Consider the following 20,944-nt stretch of genomic DNA (forward strand, 5'->3'; position numbering starts at 1 on the left):
AGTCCAGAGACCTCATGAAGGAAGTGCTTTTCTCGCTGGGGCCATGGGGACTGTATTGAAAGCGAAAGCGTGTCAGAGCCGCCAGCAGCAGTAGCAGCAGCCGCCCCAGCGTCTACACGCTCCCCGCTTTCTCTGAAGATCTGTGTCTGTAAGTACTCGCATTTTACTCCATTCTAGTCTCCGTTTCTTTTCGCTTCTTAAATCGTGCCCGGACGCCTCGCTTTTCTCTTCGTGGGTGTGTTTTAATCCTCAGTCAGCTCGGCCGCTCCGGTATGGCAACGGCACGTATCGTTACAGTAAACAGCGCCGTGTCTCTCGCCGTGACCGCGAGGCTATTAATCACAGGTCTGAGAACAGGCGCTCGGCGCGGGGACACGTGAGCCAGCGAAAGGAGGAAACGACTGGACTCTAAAAAACAACGAGGAATCCGCTGATCTTCATCAGCAAACGTGTAAAAAATCGCGTTGAATATGTTTGGGCGACACTCTCGACTCGTTTACCTGCTTCGTACTCGAATTTTCCGCCTTAAATAGTGCGGCAGTTAGACTAGGCGCGAAACTGTAACCGCCGCGCTATTTAAGGTGGAACGGAAAATTCGAGTGAGAAATCAGCTCGAGCCTCCTGTTCAAGTGTAAACGGCAAAGCCAACGCGGTCTAAAATCCTCTTTAAAAAGATCATAAGGGTTCTTTAGTAAAGAAAACGGTTCTAAATAGAACCATGAACACTCAAAGAAGCCGTTGTATGGCTAAAGGGTTCTTCAGACTGATCTAGAACGAGTCTAAATGAAAGTTACATTTCTCTTATTTGAGCTTTAATGGGTTGATATCAAAATAATAAGGATCCTAATGGTTTAACAGGCGACCAGTGGCTGATTCTTAATGCACCTGATGGCTGTCTAATTAGATTTAAAGGCCTTCTACAGGTAACTAATGGATTCCTTATTGGAATCCATTAAGCAAATTGACTTTAGATAGCAAAATATTATTAGGTTTTAATCCTAGTGGTTTCTAATGGTCTGTTTCAGCAGAGAAGGAACTAAAAAAAATGTAACCAACACAAAGGTACTTTCCTCTCTTACACCATGTCGTCAGTCACCATATTTTTGGTGTATGAACTCACATAGGCGCTAGTCTAAGTTGGTTTATACTGGTTTATGCTGGTCTAGTGGTCTTCTGGTTTAGCTGGTCGCCCTGCCCAACATACCAGCATCCAAAACACATCATACAGTATCTCACAAAAGTGAGTGCACCCCTCACATTTCTGCAAATATTTTATTTTATCTTTTCATGGGACGACACTATAGAAATGAAACTTGGGTATAACTTAAAGGAGTCAGTGTTCAGCTTGTATAGCAGTGCAGATTTACTGGCCTCTGAAAAGAACTCAACACACAGCCATTAATGTCTAAATAGCTGGCAATACAAGTGAGTCCACCTCACAGTGAACATGTCCAAATTGTGCCCAATTGTGTCGTTGTCCCTCCCTGGTGTCATGCGACTTGTTAGAGTTACGAGGTTCCAGGTGGGAATGGGGAGCAGGGCTGTTAAATTTGGTGTTTTGGGTACAATTCGCTCATACTGGCCACTGGATATTCAACATGGCACCTCATGGCAAAGAAGAAAAAGAATTGTTGCTCTCCACAAAAATAGCATGGTGGCGAAGGTCCTACAGTGGTTTTCCAGGACAGGTTCCACTCGGAACAGGCCTTGCCAGGGTCCACATGTTTAGCGTCATATCCAGAGGTTGGCTTAAAAAATAGATGCATGAGTGCTGCCAGCATTGCTGCAGAGATTGAAGAAGTGGGAGGTCAGCCTGTCAGTGCTCAGACCTTACGCCACACAGTGCATCAACTCGGTCTGCATGTCTGACGTCCCAGAAAGAAGCCTCTTCTGAAGCTGATGCACAAAAAAGCCTGAAGACAAGTAGTCCAAGAATATTGATTACTGGAACTATATCTTGTGGTCTGATGAAATCAACATAAATTTGCTTGGCTCAGATGGTGTCCAGCATGTGTTGTGGCGCCTTGGTGAGGACTTCCACGACAACTGTCTCTTGCCTACAGTCAAGCATGGTAGTGGTAGCATCATGGTCTGGGGCTGTATGAGTGCTGCCGTCACTGGGGAGCTGCGGTTCATCGAGGGAAACATGAATTCCAACATGTACTGTGATGATCCCCTCCCTTCAGAAACTGCGCCGCATGGCAGATTTCCAACACGATAACAACCCCAAACACACATCCAAGATAACAACTGCCTTGCTGAATGTGAAGGTGATGGGAAAGGAAATGATTTACATAAATGTTTTAGCATGCTAATATTCTGGTATGTTTTCCAAACTTCCAAGCACTGTGTTCACTTTCTAGTTTGGAAATTGAAGAGGGTACAGTAATTTTTAACTGTTCAAGTGATTAATTCTGAAATATTTGTTTCACCATGTTTCTCAATGTTCTTAAAACACTACTTAAATTAGTCTTATAAATATTGTAGCATAGGCACAGAAGAAGGGTAATTGGTGGAGGGCCACCAACAGACATACACAGCATGAAGATGTCAGACACTTCCCACCACTAGCTACATCACAAAAAGGCTCAAAAACAAAGAGTAACAAAAGCATTTATTGTTCTTTTGAGCTGGAACACGACCCCTAAGCTACCCATGGCAGTGTGGCATGAATGCTACACAGTCCCCCCACCATCCAGGCCAGCACAAGTGCTGCAGGGTTAACACTCCTCAACAACAGGCGCCTCCAGGCCTCTCTCGTGGTCGTGTCTGTGGTGCAGCAGCTCCTCCACTGCTAGCTGCCACAACCAGCATCACTTGTCCTGTAACTAATCCCAGCATTTTCTTCTTGAGGTCGAGTGTGGCCTGGTGAGACAGAACTCTGTACTGCTCTGACACCAGTTGTTCAGCTATTCCAGAGTCGGTGGCTTCTCCCATTGGAAACAATGTCCACGCTGCCAATGGAGCCCAGCATCTGTGCCTTAACTCCGTGTTAGCTTCCATAAATAGCTTCAATCATCCTGTCTCCAGCCCAGCATTCCCTTCCTGAGGTTGAACAAATCCAGATGTGAGGGAATCCAAATTGAGTATGCACGCCTCAACCAGAACTTGTGCACTCAACAGGGGCAGCAAAATGCCCAGCCTTCACCCCTTCCCATGTTTTGTGTTGAGGTAGTGCTGGGTAGGCTGGGTACTTTGCTGCCTCTGTTAAGGTGCCTACTAAGAAGTAAACTTGCCCATACATGCAGTGTTTACACGTTTTCGTCTGCAATAGCACCACAGTACAGGGTGGGCCATTTATATGGATACACCCAAATAAAATGGGAATGGCGGGTGATATTAACTTCCTGTTTGTGGCACATTAGTTTACGGGAGGGGGAAAACTTTTCAAGATGGGTGGTGACCATGGTGGCCATTTTGAAGTCAGCCATTTTGGATCCAACTTTGGTTTTTCCAATGGGAAGAGGGTCGTGTGACACATCAAACTTATTGGGAATTTCACAAGAAAAACAACGTTGGGCTTGGTTTTAACGTAACTTTATTCTTTCATGAGTTATTTACAAGTTTCTGACCGCTCATAAAATGTGTTCAAACATTTTCAAGCAACACCGCAGAAGGAATGCCAGCACAGGCTTCCAGTATCCATAGTTTCAGGTGCTGTACATCTCGTATCTTCACAGCATAGACAATTGCCTTCAGATGACCCCAAAGATAAAAGTCTAAGGGGGTCAGATCGGGAGACCTTGGGGGCCATTCAACTGGCCCACGACGACCAATCCACTTTGGAAGCTGGCACGTTCCCTGAGTTTTTCCAGCAAGATGGTGCTCCACCACTTTATGGGTGTCAGGTCCGAGCATTCCTAGATGAACAGTTTCCTGGAAAGTGGATTGGTCGTCGTGGGCCAGTTGAATTTTATAAGTGGTCAGAAACTTGTAAATAACTCATGAAAGAATAAAGTTACGTTAAAACCAAGCACACCATTGTTTTTCTTGTGAAACTCTCAATAAGTTTGATGTCACACGACCGTCTTCCCATTGAAAAAACTAAAGTTGGATCCAAAATGGCCATGGTCACCACCCATCTTGAAAAGTTTTCCCCCTCCCATAAACTAATGTGCCATAAACAGGAACCATTCCCATTATCTTTGGGTGTATCCATATAAATGGCTCACCCTGTATATAGCAGTGATTTACTACTTCATTTCTGACAGTCTTGGCTGTTTACTTTGAGGCATATGAGGCAAATATGTCTGGCATGTCTTCAGCAATATGAGTCTGATTGGCCTGTGATTAAGACACACAGGTTACAGAGTTCACCAGTTGCAGTAAAACCGTTCTTACGCACAGCCAGAGCAGAAAAGAAGAGATTCGCAGCATAATTTATTTTGAAAGTGTCGTTTGCTTTCTGTTTTAGTATTGCTATAGACGCTATAAGATATCCTCAGTTATCAGTTTCACAGCTCTAATTCCATGTGTAGAAGAGGGCAGGCAAAAATGAAAGCTGGGCAGACAGACCGATGATTCCAGGAAATTGTCCGTTCAACATGGCACTGGCACAATGTTAAAAAGATCTAGTTTTGAAGAAAAAAGTAACAATCAGAGCTTTTAATCGAAACCAAGCCACCGAATATAAACATCTATAAACGTTCACTGGCAAGCAAATGTTTTTGAATCCGTTAAACGATAGGAGCGCTTCGTTTGTGTTACCAAGAACAATAATGGAGAAAACGGGACAACTTAAAACGATGTAAATGAAGCACAATTCATTCTAAACAAACATTTTGTGAATTAAATGTTGTCATATGCTAAAATATTAGTTAAATATCTTCACATGAATATCTCGATTGACTCACGTCATCAAACGTCTCAAAGCTTAGAGTCTAGAAAACATTTAACCACGCTTGCTTTGACATGCAAGCCAACTCCAAAATCAGTGAACCAATCAACCCCACCCATATCAGGACAGCTCTGTGTTTACTTTGTGTTCGCTAGCCAGCATTACTTATTAATGGCTTTCACATCATATATCAAATATAGCTGGTTGCTATTAATACTGACTAAAATGAATGCATGTTATGGAAGACAATTCCTGATCAAATCCAGCCTAATTATTATTTTTGCATTTTTAAGTGAAATGCCATTATTTTTTAATACAAAGCATTGTTTTATTGTTTTAAGATACGGTCTCATTATTTTAACAAATATGTTACATTTTGAGATAGTATCTCATTAATTTGCGATGCTTTCAAGATTAAAATATAGGTTAAAAAAATATATATATATGTGTGTGTGTGTGTGTGTGTGTGTGTATACATTCACACATACATACACACACATATATACACACATGCATTGGTAGTATTTAAAATAATGGCTTAGAAATTCACTTAATAACGAAAAAATTATAATGGATTGGTTTTATTTTAAATGGCAGGAACAGGCCTTGCTCAGGCTCAGACTGCCTTGTGGGCTGTCCTTATGACTAGCGGATGAACTTCATTCTTTGTGGTTCTATTGTGTGTTTTGACCTTTGTGTCATTGTGCATGATACACCCATGCCTGTTTTCGTTCTGCCGTCTTATTGTGTTGCATAGTTGTTGCTTCAGAAAAGTGTCATAGCCAAACTAGAAATACGACTGTTATTCACTACAAAACAACGACAAACATTATAGAGAATAACTGATGTCAGTTGATTTTTGATCCCAGCTGCCAGGGGTTTCTTGATGACCTCATCGTGTGGAATTTATTAATGGGAGTGATGTTATAAGCCAAAATTTAAGCAGGGCAAAAGAAAAACATATTTACACAATTTTTTCACTTGCGTGAGATATAATCAATCAGAAGACACACTTCTCCAAATTTTGCTCATTTAGTTTAGAACAGGAGCTATGAGGCTGAAGGCTGTGCATTGAGGTTTTACTGGTGTTAATAGCTCACAGTAAGCTATACTGGATGCGTGTTGTGGGATGTATTTACAAGAAAATATTTTGGGTGACTATTGACTTCCAGGGTTTAAGCCTTGTAGCTCCAGTACTAAAACTAAAGAAGCAATATTAGGACACCAAACCTGTTTTGGCTGATGGACTGCATATACATATACAGTGGCGGTTCTGTCCTTTGTCGTTCTGTCTACCCACTGGTTCTGTTGAAAAGTGGACTATTCCTACATGCTGTTCTTTATGGATCGGTCTCTCTTGTATAAGGAAAGAAAGATTGGTTCTGAAATTCAATGCAGGGCAATGCCTTAACTGTCCTTTTTGTATTGTTTCCCTCTCTTTACCTTCTGTATTTCTTTTTTTCCTTGGGGTATTTGGATATTCACAGCTGTTGGCGGGGGTTTTTCCTCTTTCACAATCTCCCCTGCCCCTGGCCCCTGAGAACAAGAGAAATGAACCAGATGTTTTTAACTCTGTCATTGCTACCACAGATAACACTCCCCCCATTTCAGCTGACTTCGTAAGACCTCACTGAATACCCCACACAAGCTGGCTTTGTTCAGTGCGGTGTCGGGCTTGGTTGGGCATCCGCCCGCTTCAATCACGTATCTTGTCCACCTGTGCGCACAAAGTCTTGAGATGTTCCTGACAGGATATGGGTCAAAGACCTAGTGCCATCCTTGCCCACATCTTCAACCATGTTGTGACTACCTACTTTGGATTATGCAACACGTGTCGCCTTAGAAATATGCGCCACTGGATTAGAGCAGCCCATTGAACCCCTCAGCCACCCTCGCATAGCAGCCCCCAGACCCATCAAACCTCCACAAAACCAACCACCAAAACAAACACTTCGGTACTGGAACATACCAGTAAATATCTTGTGTATATTTAGGCTAAACAAAACTGTAAGGAATCATAGGACCGCGTAATGAGCATTGAGAAAGCCAAAGCAACTTGAAAGTCTTAAGAACCCTAAGAAAGTCTATTTATTAGTATAGTATGTATAGTCCGATACAGTTTTGGAGCCCTCGTGTTGATTATTAGGCTGTGTTAGGCTGCAGTTTGAATAGCTGGTGCTATAACCGTACTAATTTTAGCTTCTCATTCATGTAAATTTATGACATTGATTAAATACGCAGGAGCTATGAGGCCGAATGTTTGCTCATGTTAATACCTCACAGTAAGTCATCCCGGAGGTGGGTTGAGAGAAGTGTTGGGGTTGTGTTTACAGAAAAACATTTTGGGTGACTATTGACTTCTAGTGTTTGAGGCTTGTAGCTCCAGTCCAAACTAAAGAAGCAAAATTGGGACATCAACCATGTCGTGGCTGGTTTGACTACATATACAATGGTGGTTCTGTCCTTTGACGATCTGTCTATCCACTGGTTCTGTTGAACATGCTGCCATTTCTCCTGTATAAGGCCATGAGAAAAACATTTGTCATTTGGTGAAATTTAATTCTGACATTTAATGCTGGACAATGACTTAACTGTGCTTTAGTCTCTGTGTCCCTTTTGTATTCCCTTTCCTCTGGGTATTTGGATGTTTGCAGCTGTTTCTGTGGGTTAGTTCCCTTTTCACAAAAAAAAAGAAGCATCCCATAAAAGGGAGGAAATGCACACTGGAATGGAACTGAGTGTTCTTAACTCCCTCATTGCCCTTGACATGACATTTAAGCGAGGAATGGCTTAAAGATGAAACAGTCCGTCCGGTGCAACGTGTCGTGCAGTTAATGCACCTGCCCATTAAAAAACACTAAAGCCCACTGTGCTGTGAATGCATTGTTATTCTGCTCACTGTCACTGAGTGGGTACGTTGGTGCACTCAGCGTTTGGGCTTGGGTGAAACTGGCATACAGCACATTGAGTTTGAGTGAAACTAATTATTGCCTTATGGATGATTATTAACTTCAGAAACACTGGCGTTGGCAAGCTGAGTAGAGGTTATTGTTCCCTTACAGCTATCGGGTGCCAGCTAACGCATACACAGTGATAAAACAATGGATAGAAGAAATTATCATAGAGGAAAAACAGACCATCAGAAAGCAAGATTAGACATGGTAGGTGGAGATGTTGTCTACCAACCGCCGATTCCAGTGAATGAACATGATTCTGCGTATAATGGAAATGTCTTGAAGTATTGTGATATTGTATTTTTGGGATTGTACTATGTGAACAATATATACATAAGATGCAATCTGCACAGTTTACTAGCTAGACTATCCTAAACGTATTAAAGCAGTGCTTTTTTACCTATTTCTATACATTTGAACTAGTTTTAAATCATTTTGTCTTATAAAAGTGTCAGATTCCACTGGCATAAAAATTAGCTTAATTGAAATATTATTTCTTGAAAATGATCTCCCAATGGAAGATAAAATGACATAAAACTAGTTAAAATGTATAAAAATGGGTTAAATAATATACAATTCCTACAAAAATCCCACAGTGACTAATATTAGATACACTGACTAGATTTTAGATCAGTGCACTTGCTTTGATATTATGTTAGATAGAAGAACCTGGTGGGAGGCATCCAGGGTGATGTTTTCATGCAGAAAGAAAGAAAACCTTCTAACAATGGCTGTTTGAATTAGTCCAGCAGTGAAGAACAGGGGTGCCCAATTCTGTTCCTGGAGATCTAACCACAGGCCTGATCCAGGGAATGAAGGCCTTCAGGGCATCTGAATAATAGAGCCCGGTCTAGATGTTATATTGAGGGGTTCGGACTTACACTTCCGACGTCCGGGTTACACTTGGAGATCACGTTGGCCTAATCCCCAGTTCTGTACTTCTCTTTTAGGGAAACATGGCTTCAGCCGTTCTCCTGTTCCTCACTGTGATGCTTTCACCTGTATGTTTTGGAGCGCCGACTAAATGTAAGTTGGCTTTATAAAACCGTTTTGATTAGATCTGATGAAAAGTGTTCTTCTCATTATATCATATCATATTATTCCACTGCTTAATGAACAGTGTTCGCTTTACTCTGAGCTGCTGGAAGTATTAAAAACAGAAAATTGAAACAACGTTCCAGGCTTCTTTACGTTTAATATTTACTCTGCATTAAAGCAGCACAACATCTGTGATGGTTACACAGTCCCTCTTAGGTTCTGTTGCTTAGCTGAATGTTCATGGGATATGATTCCTTGTTGTGACACTAAACACTATTCAGTTCAATATGGGTTCATTGTTCTTGGAATTTTGTCATGCTGCAGTTCTGTTTAACATGTTTTCTTCTCATTCTGCAGCGCTGATCAGTGTGGAATGCCAGCCTGCATTTGGAGTCGCTGGGCAGATCACAAAGATTTCATGCTCCTTCAAGAAAAATTTCGAAGGAAATCAGGATATTATTATTACAGCAGGGACTGTAAAGAGGAGAGGAGAGACAGATCCAGTGTTCTGGTTTCAGAAAGATGTAATGAAGGGAGATCATCGATTTAAACCTGCTTCTAAAAATGATCCCTCTTTACTGCTCACTGACGCTGCTGTCTCTGACGGAGGACAGTATGATTACACTGTTCTAACCAATCGTGGCATTATAGAAGATGGAACTTTCAGGATTAGTGTTACAGGTGAGAGTCGGCCTTGCTGGCCTATCTCTTGTGTATTTGGGACACATCAGTAAGGGTCGAGGGCTGAGTGCAGAATGCCTTTCTGTTCTGCATTGACTTGACTCTGACTCGCACCTCAGAGGCTTGGTACTTGACTCAGACTTGCTCCTCAGAGACTCAAGACTCGACTTGGACTCACCTTAAGTGACTCTCGACTTGACCCAGATTTGCACCTCAGAGACCCAAGGCTTGACCTTGACTTGCTCTTATCTGACTCTTGACTTGGACTTGGACTCAGATTCATATTTAACTGATTCTTGACTCATCTCGCACCTCAGGATTCAGAATTTGAGTCGAACCTGCACCACAGAAACTCAACTCAGACTTGCATGAAGCATCTCCACTGACTGATGAGTTTCTGTGGGTGCTTTGATGAATCAGTGATGTAATTAGTGGTTAATCATTTTGGCCAAAGTATTGCAGGCCAGTCTTTAACCGTTTTACATTAAGCTGTTTTTAATGTATCGTTAATTATATTACTGATGTCATAGTAATATAATCTAAATATAATATCTCTCTGTCTAGCTAAATACAGTAAACCCACCATGAGCTCACTGCAAAAAGAGGTTGAAGATGGCGGCACTGCTGACTTTTACTGCAACTCTAGTGGCGGCTATCCAGCAGGAACCATTCACTGGTTTGACAGCACCAACACCAACTGGACGATGAGCGCCACACTGGAGGTCAGAGAGAGAGAGGACCAACTGTTGGAAATGTCTAGCAAACTGACCTTCACCAGCATCGACTCGAGCTGGGCGCCTTTCAGGTGCGTCGTTCTCAACAGCAAATTCGTCAAAGAAGGAGAGGAGACGTTTCAACCCAATATAAAAGGTAATTAGTCCTCCTGAACATTATGTGTCCAGTAAGTGTGACAAAAAATATAACATCGCATGCTTGACAGCTTCACCAAACATGATATGTATCACCACGATTGATATTTTGTGGTACAATGACTTTTTTTCAATGAAACATGAATAAACAAACAAGTTCTTCTTATATGGTTCCATGGACCTTCCTGTAGTGTATTGTCAGAATGACTGTGTGGATCATCATAGAGCCCTTTTTTGTCTTTTTTCCCAGCTGTTCCAGCCCATATATGAGTGTGAATCAGTGATCAGATGTCTTCTGCTCTAAGATCAGAACTCTTGAGACCCCAATTCTTTCACAACACCATCTTCTTAATCAGATACCAAAGTTCTTGTCAGAGTAGAACTTTTGTTGTCTTTGCTGCTCTGTTAATAAAAGTTAATGTGCAACTATGCAACCTGGTGATGGTGCAGGCAGCTCAGATTACGATCTGATAAGTGAACAGGAAAATCAAACCCCTGGTGGTTGTGTAATTTTAGAGCTTTATGCAGAGCCTAAGTCTTTCAGCATTTTAAACCAGGATTTACTTTGCTTGGTCTTTGAACACAGACTTTTCTAGTGGGTGTATGTAAGCCCTTTTCAGCCCACCAATTAACTACAGCAGCAACAACCGTACCTCCAGCAGCATAGCTGGTTACCATAAGACCGTAACACTGATGCAAATGCGGAAGTTGCAATAAGGCTTTGGACCAGTACAGCCAAGTTCATTGAGGAGGTGGAAGATGTGTGGCAGCCTACACAGCAGGCAGGAGTCGTGTTGTAAACAAAAATAGTCACTTTACTCAATGCTAAAATATATACAAAGCCCAAAGTAAAAAAAAAACATTCAGCAATTAAACCACTTTTCCCACTTCTATCCCCGGATTCCAGTTGATCCTCTTAAGAACTTAAATTGAACGTGGTCCTATTTGTGTTCCAGTTTAATGGGTTAAAGCTTAGTAATCTTTAATGTAGTTAGGGCCTAAGACTTTTAGCATTAAACCCAACGACCTGTTTAGTTGGATTATTATTGTTTAGGATTTCTTATTACTTTGGTTTGAAGCTTAGCTAGAATTATTTCTCTCTTTTAGTTCCGTACAGTTTAGACAGATTTCAGCCTTTGTAATTTCACCCTAATAACTTCAATAACACTGTCTGTCAACAGGAAAAAATAAACAGCCAAAATACAAATAAAGAACTGAACAATTAACTGAAATACTGGTGCTTGTTCACAAACGGAAAGAGAATAAAGAGTCTTTTAGTGTTGTGTTTTGTTAGTTCACCAGTCCATAGTGAAGATCAGTCTCAAAACCTTTCTACTCATGGGTAGCTCACCATCAACTTCTCAGGAGATCCACCTAGGCTCTATCCTCAGAAAAAACTGGCCTCTAGAATCTCTGCTGGATTGCCTCAGACCAGCTGTGACCAGTAATGGCATGTGTCGTCTTGTTACAGCTCATTCCTTTGGGATTTCACACACATTATTGGGGTTTTTAAGGTTTTAAGTCTTTTTTTTGGCTTTTATTGTTGGTGGCACAACCGAATCCTCAATTATAATTCGCTACAGCTAGTAGTACAGCAGTTTTCTCCAATGAGAAAGTTGAGTTGCATCAATCGCACTCTTACAGCAGCCGCTGGGCGTGATAAAGCCACTATGGTTGGTGGCTACGGGCAAAGCAGCCCTTGGCAAAATGAACCCTTCACCTACCAGAAGGTCTTAAGTGTAAACTATGTAACCACAGGAAATGCGGGTTACACGTCGGCTTTGCCACATATTTTAATTTACAGCCTTTATTCATTTTCTTTGTACTGAAGACAGAATAACCAGTGAAAGTCACAGCCATGATCTTGAATTAGGGCCAATAAAATGAGCTGCGCTGTGATTTCACATGAATATGAAGTATTGCAAAGTACAGGACAAAAAAAAAAGCTTGGAGAAATGAACGCACACATTATATCTGAGCTATTTGTACTCGGATAAATGTAGCATTTCTGAAATGTAATGTATTTAATATAAAATATGATTCAATAATGAATACAAAGACTTATTCATTATAATTTGTGTATTAATTTTTGTTTTTTTAGTTCCAGGTAAATCAGACTCACAGTCAGGCGGTGGCGGTGAGTTCAAATTGGAGACGAAATATGTCGCCCCGATTGTTGTCATCGGGTCTCTTATAGTCGGACTCCTGCTGGTGCTCCTGTTACGCGGAAGATGCAAGCACCGTAAGTATCGGCATTATTCAGCACAGAGGGATTCGGTCATGCCTGCATTTGGCGTGGTCAGTAGCAAAAATATAATCAAAGCTGTTGTGATATTTCCTTTTTGAAGAAGTGGGAATGGTGCACCAAAACACACCTTTTAAAAAAGGCTCCAAACGTTTGTAACTGAACAGAAAAAATGGTAAAACTAAGTCAAATACAATAAAACGATGTCCCAGTGGGCGTCATGATATTACGTTGTTGTAGTGACTGTTAACAGACTCCTTATAACTGGTCTAAAGTGTTTACTTTATGATCCATGCAGGTGTACTGTAAGGTGTATTGATCATAACATCATACGCTCACCAAAGAGTACCGTTACAGTAGTAAGGTAATGATAACGAGATCATAAGATAACGTTCGTCATATCCTTCACTCCAAGCCTTTAGTCAGTCACAGACGCTTTCCATGACTGGGTTGTTTCAGTCTCGTGTAAGTTTACACTTAATTTTGTCGTGATGAAGTCATCAGTTAACACAGGTTAGTTTCAGGCTGCCGTTTTATTACATTTGGTCTAACGTCTAAAAAAAAAAACATGTAACAACTTCTCTTAACGTCACTGTAACTCAGTGAACTGGTCTGGAAACCCCCTGCTGAGATGTTGCAATGGCAGTGTGCGCTAAATTGTTTTTAATAGAAAAATATTTCGTAGGGCTGCTTGATTATGGCCATAAACATATTCACGATTATTTCGGTCAATACGGATACATACATACGTACATATATTATTATTTATTTATTTATTTTTCTCAGGGAGGTGGCGAAAGAGCGAAAAAGGCACAATAGTCATTTCACTATCTTGTTTTCGTAACTGCTTGAAGCCAAAATCTTACCGGAATGAATTAGTTGAATTAAAATCGAATTAGTCGCCCAGCCCTGCTATCCAGTCGGGACAAAAACGAGGTGTACGAGTTGAACCCGGATAAAACCATGTCTCTTATTTCTTTAATTGTTTAATTCCTCACGACAACCAAATCTGCAGCTTTCTGAAATGGCTAACACCACCAGCACAACAGCAGCCTCGGTTTAGATGTTTGGAGTGTCACTGAACTGGAGCTGTGGGGGAAATGTCCGCAAAGCTTAATTACGGAAAAGAATGCTTTGAGCGTGGGTTCCCAGCACTTGCGTCTGCTGAGTGGGTCGAACTGTTTAGCTCAGTGTTAAAACTAGCTTGTGTGGGGCAACTCGTTTTGATTTAGTGATGCATAAACCTGAACCTACGCAGCGTATGCAGCCCCTGAAAGGGACGTTGTTTGCGGCACTGAGAGCCAAAGCTCTAAAACCGAAAGCGATTCTCACTCTAAGCTGAATTCTGGTCTGTGATCCAGCGTATAAATCTGCTGTCTGTCTGGCATTAGGCGGTTTCTTGCAAAAGCGCCTGCCACCGTCTTCATTAAGCCACCAACAACTGCAATTCTGAATCTGAAGAGCGTGTTCGTTTAAACTAGGCCAGATGTACAGTAGCCATATTTTTTTTTTAAACCGCACTTCTGTAAGTGATTCATATTGAAACACTGTGCTAACATCAGGCCACCCTGTCACAGAGCTGTGAGATGTTTTTTTGCAGTGGAAAACTACAAAGCCGTGTAACTCATTGCACACTTACAATTACACAAAGGATCCATTCTACATTTGTTATTAATATCCAAAAAAGAGAGTGTAATTTTTCGTTGTTGGCAGGCCGACAGTTGGCCCACAAGTGTGGGGAATAGGTGCCAGAGAGGAACTGCCGTGTTCAGTGAGCTTGCACAGCTCAGCCTTTCTGTTTACAAAGTTCTCAAGTCCATAGTGAGGCTGCAGAATATGGACGTCATACCTCTTTGAGATTATATTGCTACATGTTATCATTTACAAATAAGGTTGTGTGTGAACACTGGAGCACTATTGAAAGTGCCTCAAAGGGTTTTGGATCAATACCATAAGATAGCTGCGTTTTCTCCTCATGGTTATTATAGTCAACTAAAATGAAAACTAGCGGTGAAAGAATGTTTGTTAACTTTATTAAAAATAAAAACGGCACTTTCAAAAACATGAACCAAACCTACTGGAAAAAAAATCTTTAGTGTTAAAGTTTTAGTAAAGAGAAGTGGAGCCCTTCTGTGTTTTGGTATTTGAGGAAACTGGAAGCTGAGCTGAGCTCGGTCGAATGCTGTGCTCACCATGTTCGTCATAATGCTAAGAATACTAAAACTAAACTAGGCGAAAAGTAGAACTATTACTTTTAAGAACATGAAAACAAAACGTAAGACTAACTGAAGCTAAAGTGAAGGAAAAAATGACCATTTTAAAAAGCCTTTAAAATCTAGTGAAACATCTGATCTTATCTCTGCTCACTGTTTTTAACGTAACATTGTTTTTGACTTAACTGGCCACTGGAGAAGGGTGCCTTGGGGAGGGGGGGTGGGAGTTCGTGGGAGGTGTACACAATCACCCCCATTCTTGATTTTATACTGTAATGTATGTTATTGCTTATAGGTGGAAAATAATGAAAATAAATAAATAATTGATCCAAAAAAAAAAATAATCTAATGAAACAGATGCTCTGCAGTTCTGTGCTAAAGTTGTTGGCCAGACAAAACGTTTAAAACTGTTTAGAATAAACTTTAGAATAAACTTTAGAATAAATGCAAATAAACTCAGGTCACGTTCCTCGGCTCCTCCTCACAGCTCCAGCTTTTTCAAGGGTTTGTTCAATTTCACCAGCAGCAAGATTTGATTAAACTGATTTCCTGAACGAAAGATTGATTGATTAAATTAATCTAACATAATGAAGGATTGATTAAACAAATGTAATGTAGTGAAGGACAGATCTGCCCGATTTCCTTAAAGGAGGATGGATTAAAGTGATTTAGCTTAATGAAGGATTGATCCAATTGATTCCGCGAATGGAGGCTTGTTTAAACTAATATAACTTATTAAAGGATTGATTAAACCAATTTCCTCAATAAACTGATTAAACTGATTTAGCTTTACGTCATATGGAGCTTATTTACACGTTTAAAAGGCTCCTATTTGAAAATGTGTTTATTGTATTTAGTATTATTCTATATTTATATTTTTTCTAATTTTATTTTCCCTTAGCGTAATAAAAAAACACCTTGAAGCTCCAATAATCGTATAATTTGCACTGAACTGTAGTTATAGACTGTGAAGAAGCAGGTTTCTGGCTGTAGTTCAGGCTATACATGTTAACTGTACTGATGTGTAGAATTATTCATGTCTAACAGTTTGATTGTGAATAATATAATTTGTATTTTTATTAATGACAGCGGCCCGAAGACCTTCTACTGTACCTATTCTGAGTATGTTCATTAAATATATGTTGTATTTCAGTATCTGTAACTGTGGTGATGGGCCCTGTGGTTTTCTGGTTTCTAACATTCTTCTGATTTTCTGCTCTGATAACATGAATATCTTCACGTAAAACAGCATCTCTCGTCTAAAAATACTCATTACATTGTTGTTCTCCCAAGAGCAAAATATCTTGAAGAATGGAAGAGAATAGAAGTGATGTTCTTCAGTCGTGTTTGTGCAGTTCCCCATGGTTAAAGAGGTGTTTGTTTCCGTGTGTGTGGGATGAGGGAACAGGGCCAAAAGAAACAGCACCCTATCTCTCAGCGCACTTTTCCTGTGCTTTATTTACTCTCGTCCTTTCCTCTGACTGAGCCTTGATGCCTTGTCCGCTTTTCCTCTGGATATTATGGTCTCTTGGGTGGAACTGAAAGTCAAAGGATTTCTGTTTCCCCTGAAATGTTTTAATAATTTGAATACATATTCTATCACAGTTCATTTGTCCAGATGTCCAGTGAATATATAGTGACCTTGCTTTGTTTTATTTTAGGTGATTTTCGTGATGCAGAGTCCGGGACTGCCGAGGATGTGACAAGAGGTATTTTTCATGTTGCCAGTTGTTTAGAGAGCTGCTCTAACAGGCTTTTGCCTGAACAAGTTCTAACAAGCTCCGTCTGATAACGCCCCATAACACGCGATTTTCTGTTATTCTACTGACAAAATAAGGTATTTTGGCCACCCTCACTGTTTTGAGGTCAGGGTTGGGTTAGTGTTTACTCACTTTAACTGTAACCCTACCCTTATATCGCTCTCTTGCTGAGGTGTGGCTGTCTATCTGTAGTGACTGATGATTTCAACACCACACCACTTCAAAAGTCATGTCACAATTACTGCACAAAGACGGCAAAAGCCGCAGATTTATGCTGGATTCAAGTCACTCCACAATTATTACCGTCAGACTGTAAAACTACACACGCTACAGATTCATTCTGGATTAAAATCAGTCCAGATTTATTACCATCAGACTATAAAACTACACGCACTACAGATTCATTCTGGATTAAAATCAGTCCAGATTTATTACCATCAGACTATAAAACTACACACGCTACAGATTCATTCTGGATTAAAATCACTCCAGATTTATTACCATCAGACTATAAAACTACACGCACTACAGATTCATTCTGGATTAAAATCACTCCAGATTTATTACCATCAGACTATAAAACTACACGCACTACAGATTCATTCTGGATTAAAATCACTCAGATTTATTACCATCAGACTATAAAACTACACGCACTACAGATTCATTCTGGATTAAAATCACTCCAGATTTATTACCATCAGACTATAAAACTACACACACTACAGATTCATTCTGGATTAAAATCACTCCAGATTTATTACCATCAGACTATAAAACTACACGCACTACAGATTCATTCTGGATTAAAATCACTCCAGATTTATTACCATCAGACTATAAAACTACACGCACTACAGATTCATTCTGGATTAAAATCAGTCCAGATTTATTACCATCAGACTGTAAAACTACACACACTACAGATTCATACTGGATTAAAATCACTCCAGATTTATTACCATCAGACTATAAAACTACACGCACTACAGATTCATTCTGGATTAAAATCACTCCAGATTTATTACCATCAGACTATAAAACTACACGCACTACAGATTCATTCTGGATTAAAATCACTCCAGATTTATTACCATCAGACTGTAAAACTACACACACTACAGATTCATACTGGATTAAAATCACTCCAGATTTATTACCATCAGACTATAAAACTACACACACTACAGATTCATACTGGATTAAAATCACTCCAGATTTATTACCATCAGACTATAAAACTACACACACTACAGATTCATTCTGGATTAAAATCACTCCAGATTTATTACCATCAGACTATAAAACTACACGCACTACAGATTCATTCTGGATTAAAATCACTCAGATTTATTACCATCGGACTGTAAAACTACACACACTACAGATTCGTTCTGGATTAAAATCACTCCAGATTTATTACCATCAGACTATAAAACTACACACACTACAGATTCATTCTGGATTAAAATCACTCCAGATTTATTACCATCAGACTATAAAACTACACACACTACAGATTCGTTCTGGATTAAAATCACTCCAGATTTATTACCATCAGACTATAAAACTACACACACTACAGATTCATTCTGGATTAAAATCACTCCAGATTTATTACCATCAGACTATAAAACTACACACACTACACATTCATTCTGGATTAAAATCACTCCAGATTTATTACCATCAGACTATAAAACTACACACACTACAGATTCATTCTGGATTAAAATCACTCCAGATTTATTACCATCAGACTATAAAACTACACACACTACACATTCATTCTGGATTAAAATCACTCCAGATTTATTACCATCAGACTATAAAACTACACACACTACAGATTCATTCTGGATTAAAATCACTCCAGATTTATTACCATCAGACTGTAAAACTACACACACTACAGATTCATACTGGATTAAAATCACTCCAGATTTATTACCATCAGACTGTAAAACCACACACACTACAGATTCATTCTGGATTAAAATCACTCCTCAATTACTGCCCATCATATCTAACAGTTTCATTGTTGTTGTTTTTCAGCCCTGACTGAGAAGAATCCGACTAAAGAAGCTACTGAGATGATGAGATGAATTTTCAAATGTGATTGTCTGTGCAGTCGGGCTACATTTTGTAAAAAAAAATCAACGCACTAATTAGACCCTACTGCTTTCATTCTCTGTTCCTAGGAGAACAGAGCTCAGTCCTGAGCTTCTTCTTCTTTAAAAAAAATCTGTTCCTCACTCAGTCGTCACCAAATGTGTCTCTTGCTGACCTTTGTGGATTGGAGTGTGATGTGTCAGACTGTGGCCTGCAGCAGTTTGTCCTGAAGCAGAAGTGAAACTCCACTGGGTCCAAAATGGAAAACTCCAGTGAGCAGCAGCGTCCAGCCTGTGAGAATGAAATCATCGTGATATTTGATGATGACCGATGAGGAAACATCAGCTAACTTGGTATCAGTCTGCGCTGTAAAGTTGATTTGGTCTGTGAACGTTAAGTAAGTTAAAAACCTGATGGTTTGGTGCCCTTTACAAAAAAAAACTCGAGTTCAAACATGACGAAACATTAACACTGAAACTGCAACAAAAACGTTTGCACGTGAAACATTAGTAGTAACATAAAAAGTTATGATAAGCATTTTTTTCCACTTTTTTTATTATGGGATCACTTTTTCACGTTTTTCAGCGTATAACATCATGTGATCACCTTTTTATGGTTTTTATACAGCTCACACAAAGTATATGTGCCTTTTTTTTTGGTAAGGGTTTTCAACTTAGAGTGAGCACATTTTAAGCTGGCTTAAAATGAAAATCTTAAGGCTGACAGGTGAGTTTAGTAAATTTAATCAGATTAAAACAACACTCTTTTTTTCCTAATAGTGAGAGAGTTGAGGAAGATATTATAGCTGGTGAGAATCTAAAGCTTTCTGTGATTTTCATGATTTTACCTTGTAAATTCTCTATATCACACATCAATGACGAGCATAGCAGGTCTCATGGTTTCTCTTTTCCATGTGATTTTTTTCACTTTGTAACTGTTACTTTAAGGGTAGTTTTCCTGAACAGGGATTGGTGGAGAATGGTGGAGAATCTCCATTCAAAATGCTCTGTAAACCAGACTAGACTAGATTTAATGTTCAGTATCTCTAATAGACTCGATTATAGGGTTTCGGACACTATAAGCTTGGGACTAAATTGAGGTTGTTGCTACTGTTTTTACCATTCAGGCAAGCTAATGCACAATGCTAATTAGCGTGTTAGCAATTAGCTACATTAGCCTCATAGACATAAGAAATTATCTTCAGGCATCAAATGTTTTCCAAAAGTAGTTTTTTTTGCCAAAATACTGGTCAAAAACCAGCTGCCCTGTGGGAAAAAAACACTGCTTTCTATTGGGAATTTGTTTAGTGGTTAGCATTAGAGGCCTCAAGTTTCCTGTAGGACCCATTTGGATCCCATTAGGAAACCATCTGGAATCAAAACAGCTGTGATCAGAATCATCCAGACTGTGATATCAGCCCCTTAGGAGAACACACAACACCAGTGACCATCAGTCTCCACCAAAAACCAGCAGAACCTTTTAATGTTTTCTGTAATTTTTTTTGTTTTTGTCACAGGAAGGCAAAATGTACCCTATTATAAGATTATTATTATTATTATTATTATTATTATTATTATTAAAGCAAACAAATCTGTTAAGGGCCATATTTCCAACAGTTTTTTAAGGAGTGGCCAAGCAGTCTTGGTGGACATGCACATCACTTTGACTGACCAGTGCTGTCTGGAGCTTTTTGGTACATTAGAAGCCAGTGTGTAGATTATAGAGGGGGAGAAAGGCTGGCATCTTGTTTTAAACCTGTATGATCATACTGTAAATTTTAACTGTGATAAATCTATTGTGTGTGTAAACTGTTCCTGTGATTGTGTAAAAAGGAAGAAAATAAATCAGTTTTGGGAAACTGAGGTTATCGTGCTGGCCTCATTTACTTTCCTTTCTGCCATCTGATCAGCCACAATACAGGAAGCAGGGAGGCCAGCGGGTGGGAAAAAGCAGAGATGTCCAGCTTCATTGTGTTCGCCTTAGATCCCAATGACGAGTAAATATATCACCGCCTCTGAGAATCTGGGCAAAAGGTCACACCAGTCATAATGAAACCAAAGGCCTCCGGCAGACGTGATCTTCAGGTGTTTTTCCACCTGGCTTTGGCACAAACCTGTTGAACCAACAAACCAGACAAAAGGCGACACAGCAGGTCGGAGCTTTTCCGTCAATAAACTTTTTCAATCAGATTTTTAACATTTTTCAGCTTTTTGAAAACAAACGTTTTGCCAAGTG

General features: G+C 39.9%; 1 protein-coding gene across 2 annotated transcripts; it reads left to right on the forward strand.

Moving 5' to 3' along the window:
* On the forward strand, window positions 1-20,571 carry LOC108441875. 2 transcript variants are annotated; one of them, XM_017721624.2, is made up of 8 exons: window positions 1-148; window positions 8,742-8,817; window positions 9,187-9,510; window positions 10,075-10,380; window positions 12,481-12,621; window positions 15,927-15,959; window positions 16,499-16,546; window positions 18,653-20,571. In XM_017721624.2, the coding sequence occupies exons 2-8, from the start codon at window positions 8,748-8,750 to the stop codon at window positions 18,700-18,702; spliced, it is 972 nt and encodes a 323-aa protein (XP_017577113.1). In that variant the 5' UTR covers window positions 1-148; window positions 8,742-8,747; the 3' UTR covers window positions 18,703-20,571. The 2 variants fall into 2 exon arrangements, with proteins under 2 accessions (XP_017577113.1, XP_017577114.1); XM_017721625.2 differs by lacking the exon at window positions 15,927-15,959.
* Window positions 20,572-20,944: the final 373 nt, after the last annotated feature.

The sequence above is a fragment of the Pygocentrus nattereri genome, chromosome 30, assembly GCF_015220715.1.
Source record: "Pygocentrus nattereri isolate fPygNat1 chromosome 30, fPygNat1.pri, whole genome shotgun sequence".
NCBI classification, from domain to species: Eukaryota; Metazoa; Chordata; class Actinopteri; order Characiformes; family Serrasalmidae; genus Pygocentrus; species Pygocentrus nattereri.